At 44.9% G+C, this 16,369-nt stretch overlaps 1 protein-coding gene across 1 annotated transcript in view; it reads right to left on the reverse strand.

The window, feature by feature from the left end:
- The window catches only part of Stab2 (stabilin 2), a 168,347-nt gene that overhangs the window by 110,277 nt on the left and 41,701 nt on the right, over positions 1 to 16,369 (reverse strand). The window contains exons 10-18 of the mRNA XM_051172938.1: positions 16,177 to 16,310; positions 14,532 to 14,614; positions 10,265 to 10,414; positions 8,232 to 8,372; positions 7,652 to 7,708; positions 7,381 to 7,506; positions 4,936 to 4,989; positions 4,565 to 4,645; positions 1,235 to 1,387 (exon numbers count right to left, since the gene is read on the reverse strand). Of these exons, the coding sequence (XP_051028895.1) occupies positions 1,235 to 1,387; positions 4,565 to 4,645; positions 4,936 to 4,989; positions 7,381 to 7,506; positions 7,652 to 7,708; positions 8,232 to 8,372; positions 10,265 to 10,414; positions 14,532 to 14,614; positions 16,177 to 16,310 (979 nt within the window). The remainder of the gene's footprint in view (positions 1 to 1,234; positions 1,388 to 4,564; positions 4,646 to 4,935; positions 4,990 to 7,380; positions 7,507 to 7,651; positions 7,709 to 8,231; positions 8,373 to 10,264; positions 10,415 to 14,531; positions 14,615 to 16,176; positions 16,311 to 16,369) is intronic.

Raw genomic sequence — 16,369 nt, forward strand, 5'->3', positions numbered from 1 at the left:
CAAAGATACTGAGATCAATCATTGTGATTGAAGTTATCTTGCAAAGAAAGATTCAGCCCTACTGCTGCTGTAATTTGGGGTTTATAGTTCCATCTTAAGTTAGAGATCACATGGGGATTAAGTATTAGGATTAAGGGTGCTTTAGTTAAAACTGGCCTAGCCAAAACAGCCGATACCCAATTAGAAAAGGTCATTAGAATCGGAAAGATGGGCACCAGAAAAGCATCGAAGATGAATGAGTTGCTGGCCAGAGCATCCACTGGCAAAGGAGGTTTCATCTTCGGCCCCTCTTGGAGAGAGCAAAGCTAAGAGCCTTGAGCAGGTGCCTCCAGGTGACTGGATGGTGGAAGGAAAAGGAAGCAGACTAACCCTGAACCCCGAGGGGGGAAACTGATCAGATTACACTTCTGTGACTGAACAGGATGAATAGCAACTTCTCCCCAAATGCATGTCCCCCAAAATCTTAGGGTGTGACTTTGTTTGGAAATAAAGTGTGCAGTTATAATTGCGCAAGGAAGTTGCTAAGTCCAGTGGCTGCTGTCCTTGCAAATACGGGAGAAGACACGAGGGGAACAAAGCCCAAAGAAGCGATGGCAACAATGGGACTGTGCAGCTGTGAGATGAAGAGTGACCAGGGCAGCACTGGGACTGTGCAGCTGTGAGATGAAGAGTGACCAGGGCAGCACTGGGACTGTGCAGCTGTCAAATGAGGAGTGACCAGGGAAGCAATGGGACTGTGCAGCTGTGAGATGAAGAGTGACCAGGGCTTCTGGGAACTGTTAGGAACTGAAGTGGCATGTGTTTACATCTCCAGCCACTTAGGAGGCAGAGGCCGAAAGATCTCTAAAACACACACACAAATGTGAAGCCACCTTGGGGACCGTCCAGAGCCCTTATTAAAAGGACAAAAGAATTCTGGGATTTTAGAGTCACCAAGGACAGGATGGCTTTGCTGACACTTTGATTTCAGAGTTCTAGCCTCCATACATGTGATAGGGTAAATGACTGGCGCCTATGGTAATTCGTTACGGTCACATCAAGAACCCTGCTTACCTGCCGGCCGTCTCTGGTAGAAACCCCACCAGAACCTTGGGTCACGGCTGGTAGGACCACATGCCTTCTAATGGACATGAACCTTCAAGGGGTGTGTTCAGCTTTCTCAGAACTGTGAGCCTAGGATGATGACTGCCTCCAACGCCTACCCAGGACCCTGGTTTCCCCAGTTTTTCCTTACCAGTTTTAGCTCTCTCTTCGTTTCATCACATCGGTGGGGAAGAATCGGGACGATGGAGGGAGGAATGAGAACTCCGGACAGCGTGTAAATTAGGCCACTTTTGGCAGCGACCTCGGTTTCTTCCACAGCTACGTCGTTTACCAGAATCTGCCCCTGAAAGAAGCACTGACGTCTTCCATTCTGGCAGTGGGGGCTGGAGCCGTCCCCAGACAGATGGGCACAGTTACAGCATCTGTTTTTCTTTTTCTTTTTCCTAAGAATCATCTCTCTGTGTTAGCCTTGGCTGTTCTGGACTCGCTTTGTAGACCAGGCTGGCCTCGAACTCACAGCAATCCGCCTGCCTCTGCCTCCCGAATGCTGGTGATTAAAGGCGTGCGCCACTGATGTTACCTGATCTCTCATTGCTCTAGGTTGCCTCTAGGTGGTTTTCCATTGGGAAATGATTGTGTCTGTGAACTGAATCTCGTCCCGGGCGATGAGGTCCCTGCACATGCTGCGGCGGGGCAGAGACCTGTCCACTTCTACTGCATACTCCACTGACTTACTTTACCTCTTAGTTCTCAAGAGAGGATCCATCTAGTTAATACATTTATCAAGCTCATATTAACTCCGTTTGAGGCCCTATGGATACATCAGTAAACAAACAGACGTATTGCTGCTTAGCAGCCAGTGGGGGTAGCAAAAACAAAACAAAGCAACAAAACAAAATGAGTGAGTTGGCCCAGATTTCTGAGTTCTGCTTTCCCCCCACCTGCTCCCCCTGCAGAGCAATGGTGACATCATCCTTATTGGTCAAGCCAAAAGCCTGAATCATGCTTGCTTTCCTCAGCCCTTATTGTCCTTCAGATATATTGGCAAGGCTCGGGGTGGTGGTGCGTGCACTTAATCCCACCACCGAGGCGGCGGAGACAGGTGCATCTGGGTGAGTTTGAGGCCAGCCTGGTCTACATAATGAGTTTTAGGACAGACAGAGCCACATAATGAGACCTTGTCTCAACAAAACACACACACACACACATACACACATGCCATGTTTTGTTGGGTTTATCTTCAAAATGCATTCATAATCCAACCACTTTTTACCACATCCCTGGCTATCCTTATGTAAGATACCACCGTCGTTATTATTTTCTTTGTGTGTACGATTAGGCTTATGGAGGTCAGAGGCCAACCATGAGTATGGTTCCTTAGGTACTGTAATTAATTAATTAAGTAACTAAGTCTTCCGCCAGGCATGGTGGCACATGACTTCAATCCCAGCACTCAGGAGGCAGAGGCAGGTGGATTGCTGTGAGTTCGAGGCCTGGTCTACAAAGTGAATCCAGGACAGCCAAGACTACACAGAGAAACCCTGTCTCAGAAAAAAAAAAAAAAAAAAAGACCTTCCACTGGTCTGAAACTCATCAAGTAGCATATACTGATTGACCAACGAACCCCAGGAAGCTGCCTATCTCCACCTCCCCAGAACTGGGATTTGGAAGTGTGTGCCGTCACAGCTGGGGTTTCTGACGTGGGTTCTGGGATAGAACTCAGGTCCTCATGCTTGAATGACAAGCATTTTACCAACTGAGCTATTTTCTGTGCTCTTGCTGCCAGTTTTACTGGCTTACTGTAATCAAGTCTCATATTTTGTCTCCCCTGACTTGTGTATCTCATCAGATCACTCTCCCATAATCCTGTGGTTGCTTCTCATCTCCTTAGAGTAAGAGCCAATACCCTTGTCCCGACTTCGTAGGGCACAAGGGGCACTGGCCCTGCATCTCCATCCCTTGGGTGTCTGGCTGCTTCACACCCTCTCCTCTGCCCGATGCATCTGTTCTGTCCGCCCTGTCTTCTTCCTCCTTAAATAGCTCAGCATGTTCCTTACTGTACAACATGTACATTTGGTTTTGGCTGTTTCTCTCCAGAAACTTCTGTCCCCAGAGAGTCACACTCCTGAAACCTCCACTTCCTTCAAGTCTTCGCTCAGATTTTTTCCCCTTCTTTGTGAGGACTTTTGGAACTTTATCTAAAATGCTAGTCCCCTGAAAGCAGAAGGTTGACTAAGTGTTGGGGGAAGAATCCTAAAGATTGAGGAAAGGAGGAATGAGAAGGGGGTAATGGGGGTTACAAAGTAGGACAAAACATGGAACGGTTTGAATATATATATATATACACACATATATATGTACATATATATATATATATATGGCATAGACAGAAGAGAGGAGGAGGGGGATTATAGAGGGACATTGTAGAGAGAAGTAGGAAGAGATATGCATGGGGGCAGTGATATACACATAAACATATGCATATACATGGAAATGCTATAATAGCCCATTATTTTCTATACCAACTAAAACAATAATAAATACATGTAAAGTCCTGCCCTGACTTTCTATTCTCATTCCTGTTTTGACCCCTTTTCCTCATCGCTTCCTATGATCAACATCTTTCATTCCATACAACCAGAGACTCTTGTCTGTTTGCTTTGTGTTCTTCTGGACCTAGGACAGTGCCTGGCACATTTGGTACTCAGTAGATGTCTGCAGATGTCATCATCAGCATCATCATAATTATCATCATCATCATCATCATCATCAACAACAACAACAATGGAGAGGAGAATCAGCAGGAGACATTCTTTCTGCTCCTAGGCTTATCCACCCCAGACAGGGAACTTCTTTGAGCCTCTTAAGTAAACCACGATCTTCCACCTCAGGGATTCTCATATGCTCTCTTTCTACCCCACAGTCTCTTTTATTCATCTTTACAAACTCATTCTATCGCCCTTCAAGTCTTGACCCACTGCCTTTCTCGGACTCTTCCTTCTCCTTGTTGCTTTGACCCAATTGTTACTTGTAGAGGTGCTCAGCTGGTATTTGCTGCAGGAACTGAGCAGAGACTGGAACACCCGTAAAGACACTGGGACTGTGGAACAGGGGAGATAGCTCAGTTGGTAAGGTGCTTGGATTTCAAATAGGAAGACCCGATCCCTAGAACCTATCTTTAAAAAGCCAGGCACAGTAGCATGCACTTGTGATTCTAATACCAGGGAGGTAAAGACATGTAGGTTTGTGATGCTTACTGGCCAGCTAGCCTAGCCTATTTAGTGAACTCCAGGCCAATGTTTCAAAAGGGAAGAGGCCTATGGAATGACACTTGAGTGGTCTTCTGCCCTCCTCCATGTACACACACGTACCTGCACACACAAGGACACTCCTACAGATGTTACTTAATAAGAAAAGGCTTCAGATCTGTGAGTTAGTGTAGAAGCAAGGTAACCTGCTGAGTGGGCATTGCCAGAGTAAACGCACATGAGTCAGTACTGGCCGTAGACTTCTCACTTACATTGCTGGTTATGTTAATCCGCATCATCTGGTTGGCCATGGTATTGATGTGAGGTGTCGAAACGAGAGTGGCCACTTCCAGCTGCAATGGAGAGAGATCAGGGGTCAGCCACAGCCATGCCCAGAGTCTCCATTTCTCACAGTTCTTGATCCAAGAGTCCTTAACTATTGATGAACTAACGGGAGCTTTGACGCCATGAGCATTTGTGGCTTTAAGGATTTTGTTGATAGTAATAGCAGAGACAACACTTACAGGCTGAAGGTCTCCTCAGAGCTAGTAAATGTCACAAACAATTCTCTAGCCCCATGTTGGAATTGAAGACTAGGGTCTGGTATTTTAAAAGCAGGGATAGGAGGGAGAATAGGGCCAACCTTGGTAAGTGGGATAATGTGGTTTCTGACAAGTTCCAGACGTTTCCGAGAGCCCTGCAAAGGAACCAATATTCCAAGTCAAGCAATAAAGAAAACCCTACATGATAATCATAAAAGACAATGGCCCAACCTCTTTATAGGGAAATTGGAGATAAGAAAAATTCCATGTACAAATAGCTGACATTCATCAAATCTCTTGGCTGCTCCAAAAACATAGCATGCACGTTTCTTGTAACCCCCAGCATCCCTGTGAGTAGAGACTATCACTAGCCCATATTATGTGCGATAACACTGAGTATCAGGACACACCTGAGTCACCCAGCTTCCTCTATATTAACCCAAGGTCTCAGCCGTTGTGCTCAACCGCCCCACCTCTGCAGGTCTTAGGCTACCTTTTGGAATTCTTATAGCGTCCTTCTAATTGTGGGTCTCACTTGCTCCATAAACAAAATTTTCTTGTCAAGCCACATACTGATATTTTAGGAGGATTCAGCTGTGGGGACCCTGATCACCTAGTCCCTCAAAAGAAGTCACTCTTCACCAGAGACATTTTCAAAGTTTCCTCCTCCTTCAAAACACTGAAGAGAAGGAATACACACAAACACCAAAATAAACCATAACAGTGCAACCCTGCCACTATCACAACTGGGATCTCGGAGCTCTCAGGGAGAAGTGCAGGCAGGTGTCTGGCAGGGAGTCCATAGAACGGAGGGGCACATGGCCATGTTGCCCAGGGCAGAAGGCTGTGGTAGCGGTGGTTTCTGCTGCACTCACTCAGCTAGGCATAAGAAGCTTAGGTCTGCAGCACAGCTTGGACAAAGGATCACAGACCACTGGCCTAATGATTACCAGAAGATTATCCTTTCAGGGCATATGTTCCTACACCATCAAGGCTCAGGCCGAATAAAATCTTTGCTGCACCTGAGTTCTCTTGAGCGCAGACTCCTTTTGGCATTTGACCTTGGTCACGATGCTGGGGAGTCAGCTGTAATAGCCACATGCCTAGTTTGCCTGGTCCAGTTCTAGCGTATACCTACTGTCTGGATGCTCTATTCAGTCTCAGAAGTATCCTGGTATGGATGATGAATGATAAGGCTGCCATAGCTACTAGCTGATAGTGCAATGTGCACGATTGTGCTACAGTAAGGGCGCTGAGCTGGCCTCCAGCTACCAACTCTAGACGTGATGCTCTTTGCTGCTCTCCAGTGGGTCACCCTATGACCTTGAACAAGTCAGCCTGTGCGTCTCAGTGCCTCCATGTTTGCCATAAATAGGGACTCGCAAGAGAAAAGACCGTCAGTTCCTTTAGCACTTTTAGAATGCAAAATATCCTTGTTGTTATCTGAAGTTATTCTAGCAAGGACTATATCCATGGATCTACCAGCCAAAAAGGCAACGTGTTTCAGGGTCACCACAGCATCGAGGCCGAGACTGCTTGTCTTAGAGCGGGTGTGTGCCTGCATGTCTGTTAGTTAGTCTCTTAGTGCCACCAGCCACAGTGCTTAGGATCAAACCCCGGAACCTGCTTGCTTGACAAGCCCCACAGGTGACTCCTGATCACACTGGAGCCTTGGAATCGCTGCTTTTAGAGAACTCAGAAGTTCCCACCCGCCACACTCTGTGTCATCAGTACTGATCACAGGTAGCCTTGACCCTCTGCTGAGATGGCAGCACAGTTTCTGGAAAGCCATAAAACAACTATGTAATCATGATAATGTCCCACTGTTTGTCATTTTAGTGAAAAGAAATTTCCATAGCCAGCTAGTTATCTCTTCAGATTCCGAGTGTTAGGTTGGAGAGACAAAATACCTAAGATGATTTCAACCATTTTAACCTTGATCTTGATATAAAGGAATCCACAATCTATTCTCCAGAGGCAACTATGAAAGCACCAAAGAGCTCAGGTGGATAAGAGAAGGATCATAGAGGAGGGAAGGGAGATGAAAAGAAAGAAGGGGCTGGAGTGTCTCACAATGACACTTAGGTTTTTGAAAGTTTAGTTCAGGCTGGATGACTTTAGAGTTGTAACTTAAAATATCTGTCTGTCTATTATCTATCATCTATCTATCTATCTATTATCTATCTATCTATCCATCAATCTACCTTCTATCTATCTATCTATCTATCCATCAATCCATCTTCTATCTACTATCTATTTATCCATCGATCCATCTTCTATCTATTATCTGCCTATCTATGCATCCATCAATCAATCAATCTTCATTCTATCTATTATCTATCTATCCATCAATCCATTTTCTATCATCTATCTATCTATCTATCTATCATCTACCTATTTATCCATTGATCCATCTTCTATCTGTCTATTATCTGTATATCCGTCTATGTCCTGTCTATTTACTTTTAGTACAGAGAAATGTCAGTATGGACAGAGACTGAGACAGAGATACTGATGCAGTGCATTGTACAGGTGGGATCATTTACCTCTGGAGAAAGGAGGTAATCGAGGGTTCCAGCCTTCATGTTATTCAGAGCTTCATTACTTGGGACAAAAATGGTGTATAAACCATGAAAGCGACCTTCATCTAGGATCTCTCCCATATAAGTTTCCTGCGTTTGAAAAATTAAAACTTATATTCTTCTTCATTGAAAATAATATTTGGAGTAGTTGCCAGAAAAATATTTAAAGTTGGCATCTCTGCTGATTTTACAAAGGACCTGGCTCCATTCTTCTGAAATGTATGAAAGCTCGTACCTCTATCATAGATCTGAACTTGCCATATCTTGGTTGTAGTATTGTCATGATGGCTTGCTGAAAAGAGAGATTGTGGTCAAAGGTTAGTAAAAAAGAACATAGCTTGGGAATATGAACCTTCATATTAAGAGAGACATGGCAGAGTTAAGGTGAAAGTGTGAGCATGTGTAAAAGGACAGAGCCAACCACTGTGTAGTATAGGACTGATTTGATCTGACCAGTCATCCAATCCCATGCATTTTACAGCAGTCTCTGGCCATATCATGCAGGTCAGAAAGAAGAAATTCCTTATGACTATGACTGTCCTTCATGAAGCACAAGGAATGAACTGCCGTGACAACATGACATCAGTCAGAGTTGTCTGACATGGCTATAAATGAGGTTAAAAAAAAAACCATAAAAACTTCTCCCACACCAGCATGCCTTGCTTTCCCTTTGTAGAAACACTCAGAAGTCTACTGAAGATTGGCAAGCCATCCTTACTTCTCTTAGCTTGAGGCCCTCCTTGTAAAACGAAGGCTAAGAGCTGTCAAACACTTTCTTCTTGGATGTGACCTCACTTGTACTTGACTGGTCTTACCTGGGGGTTGCTCTCAAGTGTGGGCTTTATCTTGTCCATGGCTCTGTCAAGGATATGGATCAGCCCATTGGAAGCCACTATGTTCCCCTGGATAATTTTCACCACACTGCCTCCATAAAGTTTGAGCTGTAGTTGATTGTCCTAAAATACCAAAGAAAGAAAATAAGCAAGTAAAATCAATAGGGCATTCCGGAAAGAACAATTCTGATATTAGAGGTCAGAAGCCTTAGGGTTGTGAGACTTTGGATAACTTGCAGGATCTTACAGGAGGAGGGAGGGGTCTGCGCGGCCCACTTTGCGCGGTTTCCACTAAGTTCAAATGAGACAGCGTGTGATGACACCACTGAAGAGTAGCCTCAGCAAGAGGCGGGCAAGTCGGTGAGTGCTCTCCTCCAATAAGATGCAAGCTCCACTAGGGTGTAACCGTTTGATTGGTTGTAAATACATCTCTCGCTTTAATACAGTGGTTCTCAGTCTGTGTGTGTGTGTGTGTGTGTGTGTGTGTGTGTGTGACCCCTTGGGGGGTCAAATGACCCTGTCACAGAAGTCACATGTCAGCTATCCTGCATATCAAATATTTATGATGATTCATACCAGCAGCAAAGTTACAGTTGTGAAGTAGCAATAAGACAACGTTACGGTTGGCGGGGGGGGGGGGGCAGTCATCACAACATGAGGAACTGTGTTAAAGGGTGCTTTGATATATTGCGCAAAGAAAGGGGGCACAATACACGCACCTAATTGCTTTCCTTCCCATATGACTCTTATAAGTTACAGACAGTAAATATGGATAAATGAACACATGAATATATGCCTGCCCATCTCATATATACACTGCTCTATTGTATCTATCATCCATTCTCACACGCAGAGAACAGCAGATTGGTGTCAGTCAGATCCACACTTGAGCCCTGGTGGGACCTATCCACTGTCCCGCGGGAAAAACAAGGATTCTAGTGAGACTTCTTTCCTGAGTTATTTTTCATAACACTAATAAAGACTCATGCCTGTGCTTAACATGGAACGAACACCCAGCAATCTATCAGCCGTTGATATGAAGGGAGATACAACAAACAGCCCAGGACACAATCACCTGTTAAACAGTGCTCCTAGTTTAGTAAAACACACACACACACACACACACACGCACACGCACATGCACACGCACACGCACACACACACAAAGAGTTTGTGAAGGGAAGTGAGGTAGTCTGATTAAAAAACAAAACCAAACAAAAAACCAGGCAAAGTGAATGGAACAGGGGGATCAGTGCCAGCAACCCAACCCAAACCCACTGCATTCATTTTCTTTTGTAAGAGGAATGCTGATGGTTTGGGGGCGGGCCTTCCAGGAAGCAGCAGGCTCACAGCACTTTGTCTTCACGGTGGTGGCAAACCAGCCTGCCTCCCATCTTAGACTTGAAAGCCACTTTATAATGAGGGCAGACTAGTTTATGATTAAATATCTGTTTCTTAAGGATTGGGCTACAAATGGTTCTGAATTGCCTGTTCCAGGAAACAGCAACCATGTCTTTGTTTCAAAAGGTTATGAGGACCACCTGCTGTTATGATACCTTGTTATGTCCATCTTGCAACCGTATCTTTGTTTCGGGAGGTTGTTATGACCAACTTGTTATGCTTACATTTTGCTTTTGTAGCCCTGCCTACTTGCCTGCCAAATCCCCCATTTGAACCCCTTCCCATACTCTATAAAACTGTAAAAACCCATATCTCACCCTTGTCCAATGCTGATCTCTCAAGTCCTACCTTTAGGGAGAGATAGCCTGTGTACATGAATTTTTTTTTAAAGCTTGCTTTAATTAATTTGGTCATGATGATTCGGGTCAGTGGTCTTTCTCCTCGAATCTGTAGGGTTAACAGTGGCAGCAGAGTGATGGTTGCCTTGAAAGCTAACTCAGGCCAGACCCAAATCATACACTAGAGTCCCCTTTCTGTAACAGATGCCCCAACCCCCTCTAGCCCAGGTGTCGCCCTGGTGTTGTCATGGGATTGAGGTACAGAGAAATTCTGACCTTATCCCTGTTGAAGATTTCCCCTGACTTCCCCGTCAAGGTATAGAAGGTGTCTGTGCCATTCATCTGTTCCGTGCTCATTTGCCCAGGAATGATGTGGAGCTTCACGAAGTACCAAGCAGCCTGTCTGTCCGTCAAGAGCTCCTTTACCTAAGAAAAGAGAGCCAGCAGGGATGATGTCTGGAGAAAACCAGCATTATAACACATCCCACTCCTCATCCACCGTCAAAGACACCCAAGCCAGAGTGCTCTCTCTGATGTAGGGGATGTTTTGGGTGAGCACAAGCCTTAAAGGGAGTGGGAATCTGGAGAGAGTCTGAGCTGATGCCCAGTGCACTGTGGGACACAGGAGGATGCCTCACCCTGGAACTGGCATGGTGTTGAGAGCAGAGCAATGGCTGCAAGGGGGAGCAAGAGGGCACCCTGCATAGAGGAATCTAGGAAAGAGGACCAGAATGAACACTTCCCAAGTTTTTTTTTTTTTTTTAATGAAAAGAAAAGGTATCCCTGAGTGCTGGTCTTACAGGTGTGTCTCTCCCCAGCTTTTAGAAGGTACACTTACTTAACACAATTAAAGAGCAGTTAAAAAAAAAATACAGAGCAGGTAGTATGAAATGATGGTGTTTTTAAATAGTAAATTTATGAGACCAAATCTGCATCTTTGCTATGACTTCATGGTCAACAATCAACACACACAGTTTTAATGAAGTCTGTACAAACTCTATGTACTAAAGGGGAGGACTCTTCTTCAGAAAGTACCCAGGTTATAGGCTTGTGACACTGTCCTTTCTCCACAGCAGAAGAGACACAGGACATCCCTGCAGGTCACCAGTAGACAGACTCATCTTAGATGCGTGAATGGTGATGTTACATCAGTTTGAAGGAGCCTTCCACATACTGGACTTTTGATTTAAGGCAGCAAAAACCATCATATGAGACCATCTTGGATGAAGGAGAGCCCATTTTATGCAAATTGCTAAGTACTAGTTATGGTAGACCAAATAGAAGTGCTGTGTTGATAGTGTCACCACAGGACACCTTGGCCAGGTCCATATCCAGGTCTCATCCCTTCTCCGTGACATCATCTTTAAGAACAGCTATGCGCATTGAAGAGCAAAGTTCTCTTCTTGTTTCCCTGTCACAGTTGCCATTCCTGATGATGTAAACGGACACCCAGCTAATGTACTAGCTTAAGTTTTCCTGTGGGGAATGAGTAGTTTTGCATTATACAAACTGTATTTATTACATGACTGGATGGTAAGAACCTTGGAGGACGAAGGATTGGGGGATGGTGTTGTAGTGTGCTGCCAAATGGTCTTACTAGACACACAAGTTTTGTTTTTCACTTGAAGAAACTAAATTGAGGTGTGCATTTATTATTTGTGTGCTTTTTGTAAGGATAATTCACTCAGAGAGGCTTATTATAGTGTATGATTTCGTTCACGTGCAGGTGAGGAAAAAACGTTGATTACTTAGAAGGAGATAGTACCAGTGATAGTCACTAGAGGCAAGAAAACACAAAGAGGAGTGGAAATAAAGGCCAGTGAAATAATGGGTACCATAATTCAGTTAGACAAGAGGAACAAACTGGCATTCTATAACATATAATGGTGTCTATAATTTAGGGAACCATAACATACTCTAGAAAGTACTGAAAGAGTGAAAATTAAACCTTAGCCTCACAAAGGAACGATAAATGTTTAAGGAGATGGAAATGACAGTTATTCTGATTTGACAACTACACATTATTTATATACATCAGAAATAGTTTTACAATGATTATGTGTTAATTTGAAACAAAACACATGTTCATTAAAAGAAAAACACACTGGTGGCTTGAAGGAGAATGGCCCCCATAGGCTCATATACTTGAATGTTTGATTCCCAGTTCCTGGAACTGTTCAGGAGTGATCAGAAAATATGACTTTGTTGGAGAAGGTGTGGCCTTTTTGGAGGAAGTGTGTCCCTGGCGGGGTAGGCTCTCAGCTTTAAAAAAAAACAAAACATTTATTTGTGTATTGTTTTAAAGATGTGTGAGTGCTCTGTCTATGTGTACACCTACATGCCAAAAGAGGAAATCACCTCCCTTTCTAGATGGTTATGACCCACCATGTGGTTTCTGGGAGTTGAACTGAGGACCTCTAAAGAGCAGCCAGTGTTCTTAACCTCTGAGCCATCTCATCATCTCCAGTTCTCAGGTTTTAAAAGTCCACTCTAGGCACAGTCTTGTTCATTTTCTGCCTGCTGCCTGTGGGTCAGGATGTAAGTTCTTAGCTCCAGGACTATGCCTGCCTGCCACCATGCTTCCCACCACAGTGAGTCATGGGCTCACTTGTAAGTCCTCAAATAAACGTTTTCTTCTATTAGCTGCTTTGGTCATGATGTCTCTTCACAGCTATAGCTCAGTAACTAAGACAGAGGTTGGTACCAGGGACTGGGGAATTGCTGTGATAGGCCTGACCATGCTGTTAACTGTAGAAATAGGGAAGACTCTGAATTAGAAAAGCAGTTGAACACTTTAATTAGGGCTCAATGGGCCATCCTAGTAGGAACATGGAAGGCAGTAGAGCTGAGGGCAAGGTGAACAATAGAAAACTCAAGAGGCTTCAGAAGGAAGAACAGTAGCAAGTAGTCTAGAAACCATTCTTAAGATATTTTGGCAAAGAATGTGGCTGCTTTTTGTCCCTGCCCAAAAATTCTGTTGGAAGCTAAGTCAAAGAGTTTTGGACTAATGGTGCTGGCAGAGGAGATTCCAAGATAGTCTAGTATTGACTGTATCACATGGCTACTAATGATCACTCTTGTGTAGATGTACAATGAAAAGGAGCAAGTGGAACAAGAACAAAAAATTCAAGATGTGTAGTTTGAGGGGAAAAGAAGCACCAGAAAACGTGACATTCCAGCCAGGTCTGATGTTCAAAGAGATAAAAAAAAAAATTAAAGGCCTGATGCTGAATACTCAGTGAAATAAAGGGAGTGGTTCAGCTAATCCTGCATCTTGTAAAAAAAGAAAAAAAAGAAAGCTTGTGCTGCAAGGGAAACCATCAACAAACGTAGTGTAATTAAAGGAGGGCAACAAATTCCATCCCAATCAAGTGGAAGAACATGGCAGCTTGGGTTGTGGCTTCATCGAGAAAGATAGAGGGGTAAAGCAGCTGTGGAATCTTCCACCATGGTTAAGGAAGGCGGCCAGACATGTGGCAGGGGAGGTCTTACATGGGGGGCACAGAGAGGCCATTATGTGAAGCTGTGAACGTAAAGCCTGGGTTGCACTGGAGACCCCAAGAAGTTGGAGATGATGCCAGAACCCTGGGATGCTTGTCAAGGAGATCAGCAGATCTGGCATGGAACCAGTTTAAGAAAGGGGAGTGTGATGAAATCAGCAAGGATCGAGGGAGTGGGAGACTGGAAGAGCCATCTAACTCAGGATTTGGGGTTCGCTGGGAAGTGTTTCACTCTGGCTTTGAGGTAGTATTTCCTCATTCTCTTCTGTCCCCGTCCCCTTTGTGTGTTGGAATCATGAAGCTTGCCTTTTTGGTTTTACAGGGGTTTGCCATTAAGAGATTTCCTTGAGTCTCTGAAGAGACTTTGGACTTTTAAAGCTGTTGAGACGGTGAAGATTATGAGGACTTTTGAAGTTGGATTGAATGCATTCCCGCATTATGTTATGGCTATAATAAGCCCATGGGGCCAGGGAGTGGAATAATGTGGTTTGAATGAGAATGGTCCCCAGTGGCTCTTATATTTGAAAGTTTGGTTCCCAGTTGGTGGAACTGTTTAGGAAGGATTTGGAGGTGTGGCCTTGTTGGAGGAAGTGTGTCATTGGATTGAGACTTGAGGTATTGAGAGCCTATTCCAGACCCAGTCCCCCCTCTCTCTGTCTCTCTTTGTGTGTCCCTCTCTCCCTCCCTCTGTCTCTGTCTCTGTCTCTGTCTCTCTCTCTCTCTCTCTCTCTCTCTCTCTCTCTCTCTCTCTCTCTCTCTCTCTCTCTCTCTCTCTCTCTCTCTCTCTCTGTCCCCCTCCTGTGAGTCAGGATGTAAGCTCTTAGCTACTGTTCCGTCACCATGCCTACCTGGCACCCTGCTCCCTGCCATGACGGTCACTATCAGCTGCCTTTGATATGGTGTTTCTTCACAGCAACAGACCAGTTAATAAGACACCCGCCATCCTTATCTTAACCTAATATAGGTTTCTCACTTTAAATAAGAGACTGCCTACTACGACATTTTATATTGGCTACTCAGATGGGGTTATTTTAGATACTCACATCAATTCCTTTTAGTCCCTTGTCTGAGGGCAGCAGCACAGTGAAGGGTCCCAGGGCGCTCAGTTGCCAGACATGGATTCTGTCTTCAGAGTCCAAACACACAAAGGAAGAAAGTGTCAGGTGAATCAGAGGTATATCGGCAGTGAGACTGTTCAGTGGGTCTTGTGTCAAGCCTAGTCCCTTCATGGCTTCTCTGTTCTCATTGCTCTGTGGTGTCCTTAGTAAACTGAGGCACTCTAGTACTGTGATGTGCTAGCCTCACATATTCCCATAAGTCTCTGGGAGTTTCCCAGGAGACCTACTTGTAGCTTTATATGTGCTCTGTCATGAAAGGGCAGGGTGTGACAAGGGCTTCTGGTAGTCCTACCATCCCTGACCATGCGCCTGGCTTGCTGAGCTGTCTCATCTCCGTGTGTTGGGGTACACAGTCCACCTAAAGGCAGCTCAGGGGAGCCCACAATAGGCTTACTGTTGCATTTATATCCTTTGGAGAAGCAGACTATTTGAACAAAGGACTCCACATTAGCATTCTGCCCTGGGCCTTGCAAGTTATGTAGTCAGCTGGTTTCCACCACCTGGGGAATGCTGGGACATTAGGGCAGGCTCTGTGCACTCACATAGGAGCAAGATGCGTGGGGTAGGAGAAAGGTGAGCAGGACTCTGTCTAGGAAAATGTTTCTGTGTGTGCTCTGTTCTTTGAAGGACACTGCACCTCCTGCCACTCTCATTTGGACGTCCTGAGAGTTCTTAGCTAAAGGTGAGAGCTGCTGCAATACTGTCCTGAAGTCCAGGCCATGTCTATAGTACTTGGTTCTCCCTAGGAGGCCTTGTAGAGAGTGGGACTATCACATAGAAAGTATTCAGAGAACACAGCATTAGCCTGCAAGGACACGGACTTCTTTACTGTGTTCCTTCTAGGAAATTATTTTCACATGCTCAGTCAATTCCAACATAAATTTTAAGGTTTCTGTTGTGTCAAGTCTGTGATATGTGTGTGTGTGTGTGTGTGTGTGTGTGTGTGTATAATATATATATATATATATATATATATATATATATATATATATATATATATATATATATAATAGTTTGTAGAAGGCATTTGTAAATGACTGTGCACGTTGTGCTATGGCACTGCCCAGGGTCCAGAGGAGATCTGTTACTACACCAGATTGATTAGAGGCTTCTGACTAAGGGCACACACAGGCAAGATTGGTCCAAACCACAAACGACATGTTCCCTGCTGTGCATGGGCCCTGCCGTGCAGCTTTAGTGAGTCTCTCTTCTCAATGTTCTCTACCAATGTTTACTCAGCCTTGAAAAACCACAGGAAGTCAGCGAAAAGGGACACAATCTTTTCCATCTGTGGCTCTTGCTTTCATTGCTAGTCTGTTGATCTATGGCAGAGTCATGACCCTGTCCTCAGCTATCTGCCTCCTAGTCTTTTCATTGCTAGTCTTCCTGGCCAACAGCTGTCTCCTTGGAAGCTGCCGTGGGCTCCTGCCCCCTTTTCACCTGCATGGCCTGTCCCTACAAGGACTAGTCCCAATGCCCCAGCGTTGTCCTCCCCCTTTCTGACTATATCTTGCAGATGCCCCGGCCTGGCCTGTAAAAATGCTGCCCTCATGGAGAAAATGTGCATTACCCAGGATGTAGAGGAAAGATGTCAGCCTTCCTTGCCACGGTCCTCTGGGTTCAATATTTATCTCCCTGAGTCTGTCCATGATGTTTCCATAGCAGGTCAGGCCATCGCCCACGTAACCTTTATGGCAAGTGCATCTGTAGAGAGGGTGAAGTCACATTCTCAGGGCCCTGGAGCCACGAAGAGTTGAGGGCCC

This window comes from Acomys russatus, chromosome 31 (assembly GCF_903995435.1).
Source record: "Acomys russatus chromosome 31, mAcoRus1.1, whole genome shotgun sequence".
Lineage (NCBI taxonomy): Eukaryota > Metazoa > Chordata > Mammalia > Rodentia > Muridae > Acomys > Acomys russatus.